We start from the raw sequence: 9,754 nt of genomic DNA on the forward strand, positions 1-9,754 counted from the left end.
GCTAATTAAAACACAATAGGCAGAAGTATTTGCAGGTACTGCACTATTAAATTCCATTTCAATACGAACATCTGTCGATGATTTCAAATGACTTGCTTGGTGTGATCAATCTACAACAATCAGCGGTGTTGATTCACAAAACGTTTTAAACCCCAAGTTGAATTCTGTTCCAAACACTCTATAATACATAGATTTTTTCACTGGTGGAATATCTTTTTCTTTGCAATCTTCCACATAAAGGCTGTACATTTTTGAGATGCTCAGATGAGAGCCTAAATATTTGCGGTTTGTGTGACTGTGGCAATAATGCAATTCTATGCATGGAAAAGATTCAATATGATTGTGACAAAAATCAACATTGCCTTCAGGTTTTCTACAGTTCACCATACTTTTTCCTCTCTTATCTTCAGTAGGAGTGTTAGTGTTCATGTTCTTTGTTGCATGAGCTGTATAGATAGGCTTCTGCGAAATGTCCAGGGTTCCTAAGTAAAACTTCTTACACACTTGAATTTTTTCACTCTTTACATTAAAGAAAAACATGAAAGAGTATTTTCTTCTGGAAGATTTTTCTGGTTTATCAGTAAAAGAGGAACCATAACTTTCATCACTAGCAATACTTTTTGGGTCTTGTACAGGTACATGTATCCTTTTCGGCCTAGCGGTTAGGGATCTATCAGTTGTGTTCAATATGAAATGCCTCTTCTCTGAGGAAGTTTTTAAAGTATAGAATGCTAAATGAATGTCTGATCTTTCTTGATCACATATTTTAGAACTGCACTTGTACTTACAGGACACTGCACAATTTTTGAGATTTTTCACTTTTTTTGCTTTTCTTTCTCCCTTTCTTGTTGGTGTACTCTTTGCCACTCTGATGCGCCTCTCTTCTCACATTGATTTTCCATTTAGAAGGGTTCGGAATTTTCTTTCTCACATTTTTTTGGAGTGGTTGTGGTCTCATCTAATCTGAAAAAATATGGAATATGAATAAAATATTTTTAGTATTATTCTGTGGGAAGTTAGTTGGTCAAATCCCAATGGTAACCATTTAGGACGTTTTTAGTAAAGTTTTCAATGGATACATAGTGATGTTTGTAAAATTAAAAGTGATACAATTGTAAAATTTTGCTCTATATGAGGATTAATGATGGAGAGTTTGGTGTAACACAGTTTTTAGAATACTCAAACCCATTACAGAAATTCGAACACTTATATATTTTGAGATAATATAAAGAAATTATTATATAGATATTTCAATTAAGAGTTTAGAGTTACAGAGTTCATGGGAGATTTAGAGATTTAAAACCCATTACAATGTTACAAAATTCGATAAGATATTATTCATGCTCATATGGATGAAACACTTACAAATCATTTTGTTCCTTGTCATTTTGAGTGACTGACTGATCTTCAAGAATCTCTTCCAAATTAATTCCAACTTCATTAGGACTTTGTGGTTTGGGATCGTCTGGGTCATCATCAGGATCAGGAATATGGAAACTTTCATGTGCAACTATATTCTGTGCTCTATTACAAGCTGTTCTCTTCTTCCTGAAAATAAATGTAACAACTTGAATAAGTCACACTTATCACACATAAAGCTTAGTAGAGTGACCAATTGACCAAAGCTAACCGCTACAAGATGTGCCTCATAGGGTAGTGTTCCATATGATAATGAAGTACCTAGAGAATAATAGATTGTACAATAATTGCTTGAAAATGGCCTGAACAAAATAATAACTGTACTAGATCACAATTTAGGTGGCCTAATAGTGTCCTGCTTTGAACAACTGTTCCATGATAACTAATCATCTAGAAAGACAAAAATTGGTAGTATAGTAGCCTAAGCCTAAATTTTTGTTTGCTTGTAGTTGGTCTACTCAACCTTTTTTTAATTACATGGTTGTCAAAACAGTAACTTATCAATCAATGTATAAATGAATGAATACGAAACCGTTGAAGACAGGAGTATATTACACATTTGTCATTTTTTTAGCTGCTGAGCCTTACCTATCCACTTTAGGTTAGCTGAGAATGTAAAATAAAACATTGCAAATTTGGTAGTTTCAGACTAATACAATTTTGCCATATCAACATGAGAAAGTTTGGGGTAGTCTGCATCAATTATTGAAGAGTAGCCTAAAGTAAGTTAAGTTTTTCAAAATTTGAAATTACTTACCTCTTGAAATTAAAAATGCTGAAACGTTCTTCATCTTCTTCAGAGGAGGTGGGTGGAATGTAATCATCTGAAGAATCATTATTACTAAACAGGTCAAATAAACTTGACTCATCAACTTCCATTCTGGTTTGACTGAATGATACAGATAACTAAAGAATAAGGTTTTCGAAAATTAACTTGCTATGTAGAATACTCATTAATTAACTCAAATATAACCTTAAAAACTTCAACATTGCTTACTATGCAATTAATGTAGACAAAGTAATGAACAAGCTAGCAGCTGCTGCTACACACAGATACTGTATAGGCAGATAGAACCATGTCATCCCAAAACACCTGGTTGAATATTGTCAAATAGAACCTTGTTATTTTCGCTAACTCCCTTATTTCCAACAGATGGCATCCCAAGTCAGTCCCTGCATAGATATACTCAAGACATACTCATTATGATGTATCTCAATTTCACCAAAAATGTCGGTTAGAACCTTGTTATTCTAACGGTTAAGTGAATTTTGCAAATTTGGTAATTCACAAATTTCCCAATGGCGGAAACCTAATTTCAGTGGAGTGTCAGCATCGAGCAGTCTCAAAAATTTCAGCCTTACATGATCTTCTAAAGTTATGTAGGGCATTCTCCATTGCAGTTTTGTAATTTTCACACTGACGCTTGTTCCACTTGCCGACTCAACACAATTTAGGTCTGTCGGTGACCTCAATAAGACGAGTTCCTGTTTCAAATTTAAAATTATTCTTTGAAAATCTTCAAAAAACGGGAGGATTAATTTCAGCGGTAGGTACACAGAAAGTGAATTTATTATCTGTTAGCTCATATCCTGCTCTGTCAAAACCAGCCAAGTGATATGTGTTTTTATCGAGCGTATTCTTCACTAGAATAGCTTTAATATGTGGATGTTAACCAATCAATCTTGATTTAGAAATTTGCTGACCTGCTAATTCATATCGTATTTCATCAAAAAGGTTGCCGATTACGGTACGTTACTGCTTAATTTATAGTCTGCCGCAACTGGTGCATCAGCCAGGGCTGTTCCCGGTTTTGTACAGTTAACTGTTCCCTCAATAAATATGAATGATTTGCAAGGTAAAGAATAGACATCTAAAGAATTTATGCCAATACGTGCCTCGTCAGAGTTTTTTTTTTCCTGTCCTGAATAAACTGTATGAGTGTGAAATTGGAATTTGGTTATATCATTATAAAACTGAAGGTCTGTCTCCACGTCCAGAATTTCACTAATTGCCGCCACTCCTCCTAACATTCCGCCAATCAACTATAAAACCCAACTTTTCTAATATTCTCGCACTTTTAGCTGACAAAGCACGTTTGTTTTTAGGTGTTGATGCTCTCACGTTCATCTCTCTAATGACATCGGCTGTACACGTCTTATTTGAACGTGGATTGAAAACAAGATAACCCATTACGTTTACTTTTGTTTTTCACGTATGTGTAACCTAATTGTAATTGTATCTCCATGGAAATCAATAAACGATCCGTTCTGGTCCATTACCTTTACATTAATAGTTTGAATTCGATGCGTATTCAAAGGTACATAAATAATTGGTGATGGTACTTCATTTATTAAATAGCCGCTAGGAACCTTTGGTAAAAATTTGTAGATTATATGTTTTTGTTTTCCGTCAGAGTAACTACCACATGCTAAATTACACTCGAGTACAATACTACCAATGCTTGTTATGTATACAAATGCTGAGAATAATGCCATTTATTTGGCTGCAAAACAACATTATCAAACCAAGTATCTTACCATTGAATCAGTACCTGTTAAATCAATGGCTTTATCAGAATGAATTTCAATCTTCATAGTATTTTGTTCGGGCGCGTATAATAAGTTTATTCTTCTTCTCATCATATGCAATTTATTCTTTAAAGATTTTATAATATCCTCAACTTCATATGCACCCGTATCCAGCTCAATTAATCTATCGCCATATTTGAAGCTGGAATTTGTTCCTTTGTTAATGTTTGCAATACTATTGTAACTACAAAAATTAACATCCAATTTCCCATTCACAATTTTATCCAATTCTATAATTTCTTGTAAATGTTCGTAGAGGTTACTTGTGTTAGATCTAATGTAATAACAACCATCTTGTAATGTGTGTTCAGCACAAACACTAATTACAACTGATTTGCAAGAAACATATGTAGATGACCACAAAATCGCAATTTAATGGTGGCATGTGCTCTACATTATAAAATATATTTCCTCCAATTCTTTTTTCCAATATTTTCCAATTCGTATGGCGGTTGTAAATTTCCAATTGGATCAAAATACCAAACATTGGAACCGACTTTTTTATATGCCACCCAATGTTACCATCCTCGCTTTCCCTTGCTAAATTCACAATGGCATTCTCATTTTTAGAATTTTTTTGGGTAATGCATCTAGCATATATATACCTCTTAGCTGAATCTGTAATAATTTCGACCATCATCAAATCATAATTACTCAATTCTCCTTCAATATTCATGTCTTCTTCTTCTTCTTCTTCTCTACTCTTCTTTGTTGTTCTACGTTTCTTAACTTGTTTTTGAGGAAATAACTCACTCCATATGATGATGGGGGTGGTGGAGGGGTGGAATTAAAACTCTCCCCCCACTAATAGTAGGAAAAGGCTTCAAAAAATACCCTTTTCCTGCAATATGCTTTTTCAACTGAGCTATAGCTTTGCGTCTAATATCATTACTATAACTTCCCTCTCATTCTTCCCCTCTTCTTTTTCTTTCTCAAAGACCCACCAAACTGCTTTAGCTTTCATGACATTTGTAACAAGATAGCTAAGTGCTTTCTTGGCAGGAGGTGTTTGTGGATTTTTGAAAATGTCCCACACAGCGTTTGCTAGAGCTCTGTCAGCTACCGCTCGAGTTTTATTATCACTATTTTGCGTATACGCTATATCATATACCTTACAAGCTCTATCTAATGAATTTATACCTTGATCACCTCTCTTTAACCTTTCATTAACCTTTGTTCCAGGCCACACACACGGTATCCCGAATATGAATTTCATCCTGCGGTTATCAATTACCTTATTTAAATAGTTGATGTGACATTACCTGCCAAACCTGACACCCCCCTAAAAAGTTTGCCGCTGAACTCAAGATTCCTTTACCTCGTTTCCTCGAACTCTGCTTTCTCCTACATACCATTTTCTTACCTTTCACTCAAGGTTGAACATTAACTGAGGTTAATTAATTAATTAATTAATCAATACCAATTATCAAAAGAAATCGAATTGGTTTAATTTTCAATCGAGTTGGAAATGAATTCACAACGCTATGATACATTGCTTGAATGATAAGAATATTATTTCAAATAGCAAATAATCTGAAAAGGTGAATGCAATTTGAAAAGGGGGGGAAATGATGCTGGCATCGCGCGCCCACCCACATCTGCAGGAACACATGCCAAAACAGATGTGGGAGGGAGCGAGCGAGTCACCGAAGCGAGCGCTTGCCTGTACGGTTGTGTGTGTGTGTGTGTGTGTGTGTGTGTGTGTGTGTGTGTTTGGTGTGTGTGTGTGTGTGTGTGTGTGTGTGTGTGGTGTGTGTGTGTGTGTGTGTGTGTGTGTGTGGTGTTGTGTGTGTGTGTGTGTGTGTGTGTGTTTGTGTGTGTGTGTGTGTGTGTGTGTGGGTGTGTGTGTGTATGTGTAGCAGTGAAGACTATTGGGCATGCTCGCAACACAAAACTATAAAAGGGGCGCTCCCCTTATTTATATATCATTCACAACAGAGTGTAAGCAGGTGAACCATTTCTTCTGTGTATGTTTCTACTATTCATTGTGAATTGAACAGGTAAGAATTGAAAACAATTTTTTATCAAATATGTACACAATTTATTATTTATCACTACATTATAATATACTACTACTACTTGTAAAGCTTGTCACACAACATGGTATGAGAATAAGATTGTAAATTTTAACAATCTTAACGTCACTCCATGTAGCGGTGACAGCTTCACCACTATTCCTAATTCTTACAATTACTATTAAATTTTACAACTTGAGCAGGAGAAATTATGGAAGAAAATCTCTGAGGTAGATATACCTCAGAGATTTTCTTCGTGGATGAAATGTTTATTTTTAATATTATGCGCCTGCCATGGTGGTTTGTCTCCTCTCGAGCCGAGATGATGCTGTGTGGCACATCTTCCGCCAGCTCGCAGAGAGGATACCACGGTTTAGCCATTGGTGCATTAACAATTCTCACGAACTCCATCTCATCCTCCTCCTCCTCCTCCCTCCGTCGCACCTCCTTCATCAGTGGCAGCAGGGATGAGTTGTGCTCCATAGCAGCATGTTTCTGTTGAAAAATATTTGATTAGTGTATTATTTGTTTCAGATTATCATCATACTAGAGAACTTGATCAATAGATTATTGATCTCTACATCAGATTATTGTCATAATCTCAACTTGACATCATCGAATTGGCATTCTCTGCATAAAGTGAGTAATATCAGTTATTGAAATAATATTGATAACAAATAATTGTTGCATGATCGATTACTTTAAACAATAATATCTCATAAATTTAATATCTCATAAATAATATTCCATTTCTAATCAGTTCAAATAATATTTCCTTGGCATCAATTTCTAATCATTTCAAATAATATTTCCTTGCCATCAATTTCTAATCACTTCAAATAATATTTCCTTGGCATCAATTTCTAATCACTCCAAGGAAATATTGCTAACAAATAATTGTTGCATGATCGATTACTTTAAACAATAATATCTCATAATTCAATTTCTATTCGGTTCAAATAATATTTCCTTGGCATCAATTTCTAATCACTTCAAGGAAATATTGCTAACAAATAATTGTTGCATGATCGATTACTTTAAACAATAATATCTCATAATTCAAATAATATTTCCTTGACATCAATTTCTAATCATTTCAAATAATATTTCCTTGCCATCAATTTCTAATCACTTCAAATAATATTTCTTCGGCATCAATTTCTAATCAGTTCAAATAATATTGCTAACAAATAATTTATGCATGATCGATTACTTTAAACAAATATCTCATAATTCATTTCTAATCACTTCAAAAATATTTCCTTGGCATCAATTTCTAATCATTTCAATATATTGCTAACAAATATTTATGCATGATCGATTACTTTAAACAATAATATCTCATAATTCCATTTCTAATCAGTTCAAATAATATTTCCTTGACATCAATTTCTAATCATTTCAAATAATATTTCCTTGCCATCAATTTCTATTCGGTTCAATAATTTCCTTAGCATCAATTTCTAATCACTTCAAGGAATATTTAAACAAATAATTGTTGTATGATCGATTACTTTAAACAATAATCTCTTAATTCCATTTCTAATCAGTTCAAATAATATTCCTTAGCATCAATTTCAATCACTTCAAGGAAATATTGCTAACAAATAATTGTTGCATGATCGATTACTTTAAACAATAATATCTCATAATTCAAATAATATTTCCTTGACATCATTTAATCATTTCAAATAATATTCATATCAAATAATCAAAGACTTGTATGTGCACAGATTTTTTTAACAATCAATCACGGAAAAAATCTGTGCATACACAAGTTAATAATATTTGTTGGAAATAACCTTTGTTTGTTAGTAGATTGACTGCTCCTCCTCATCCCCGCTAACCTCAGGCTCGTCAAACACCAACCTCCTCTTCCCCTGCTTCTGCTTGATGTTGTTGCTCAGCGTTGTTAGCACCGCACGCCACGGTGCCCAGGTAGCAGCTGGAGCCAGCCGATGAATAGGGCTGTCCCCGACGACGATCTCGCCGCCCGGTGATGGTGGTTCCACGTTGTGTGGAGCGGGTGCAGCAGCAGCAGCAGTGGACGACTCAGCAGCGATGGCAGCTTTGCGCTGCCAATAGTTGAGCACGCGCTGCTGTGCTGGTGGGCTATCCGGCAGGACGTATGATGGAGAAGATGGAGAACTCATTGTTACTCAAAGTAGACTCAGATGTAAATGATAATTTTCCTCTCATCACTTCTGTTTATATAGCATACGTTTCTCTCTCTGCTCCAGGCTTGTGCGAGCGAGAGCGAAGCTTGCTACAAGGCGAAAAAAATTCAAATTTCCCCTCTACAACATGTGCTCCCACATCGTTATCGGTTTGTAAGTATTCTCTCTCCTATTACAAAAAACTGACACTCAATCATTTTTCAAATAGCATCCTTGTACATGTGTTAGAAGACGAAAAAAAAAAAAAATCTCGTCTAGAACTCAGCATGGGACGATGAAAACACCTGCAAGAAGCTGAAAAAAATCTCCTCCATGTCAACTCACTTAAACATATTTTGAATAGCATTCTCGGCTCTCGATTGATTTCAGTTCAGTTATTAAATATTTCACAGCATTTCAACATAGGGCTCACTCAAACATTTTTTGAATAGCATTCTCGATTGATTTCAGTTCAGTTATTAAATATTTCATTGTTATCACAGCATTTTCTCACTTCTCAACTTAAGTTCCGCACCTCATAAGCAGTTGAGCTCTCGTTGAGGCAACACACCTGAGAGGAATCAATCTGAAAGGAAGCATACTCATCTACACCTGAGAGGAATCAATCTGAAAGGGAGCATAGCCACCTACACAGTCGAGGAGATTCACGCAGCATCACCCAACACATGTAAGTACATTTTACTTTGATTTTATCCTCTGTGGAGGAGAGGAAAATTGTCCTCGGAGGACAGTTTTTGTCCTCGGAGGGGAGGATTTTTGTCATCGAAGGACAATATTTGTCCTCGGGGGATAAAAAACCTTCTACAATATACTGCATGCATGCGATTTTACCTCATCTTTACGATACGGTATATCCGGAACATCCTGCCCCCGCTATTTTTTCTCACACTCTTCATATAAACAAAACGGTAAATGCATTACTTTTTCAAATGGATTTTCGATAATATATTTGCAATAGACACATTGCAGATAGAATGGATTTTTATGTAAGAAATAACCATTTCTCGCAAAATACTCTGCTTTATTGGATAATGATTCACAAAAGTCACAATGTAGATGATGCTTTTCAAAATACTCTCCTTGAACGGATGAATCTTCAACACGATTAAAAGTTAAATATCTTTCTCATATTCTTAGAATATTATTACAAATTCTCCTCTTCAATTGTTATATTATCTTTCTTTGTCTACAGTTCGGACTGTACCTTGCATGTTCTATTGCTGGTATGTCACTTTCTCCCATTTTCCCAAACAAATTGAACAAAATACACATCGCACAATGTCTGGGCAGATGAGAATATAAATCTCTCTTTCGCCATGTTTTCCGCAGACAAATGCGGAGAAGAGATTTCGACCATCTTTTATCAAAAGATAAAATCTTAATCTTTCATGCAACATTATGTGATCTTGAGATATCATTTTCACACACAGCCTTCTTCTAACCAATGCCGATTCACAACTGATTTAAAAACATGCAGTTGTACTCTATCACTCTAATTCTATATCATCCTGATCGTTATTCTTTGTTTTTCAAATCTAACATCATGCCAAGGGA

General features: G+C 35.1%; 1 protein-coding gene across 1 annotated transcript; it reads right to left on the minus strand.

Moving 5' to 3' along the window:
* Nucleotides 1-902: 902 nt before the first annotated feature.
* Nucleotides 903-2,468, minus strand: LOC120355944. Its single transcript, XM_039444706.1, has 3 exons — nucleotides 2,177-2,468; nucleotides 1,366-1,548; nucleotides 903-963 (listed from the first exon to the last, which is right to left on the minus strand). Exons 1-3 carry the CDS (start codon nucleotides 2,296-2,298, stop codon nucleotides 903-905), a joined length of 366 nt encoding a protein of 121 aa, XP_039300640.1. The 5' UTR covers nucleotides 2,299-2,468.
* Nucleotides 2,469-9,754: the final 7,286 nt, after the last annotated feature.

Source organism: Nilaparvata lugens, unplaced genomic scaffold (genome assembly GCF_014356525.2).
Source record: "Nilaparvata lugens isolate BPH unplaced genomic scaffold, ASM1435652v1 scaffold5323, whole genome shotgun sequence".
NCBI classification, from domain to species: Eukaryota; Metazoa; Arthropoda; class Insecta; order Hemiptera; family Delphacidae; genus Nilaparvata; species Nilaparvata lugens.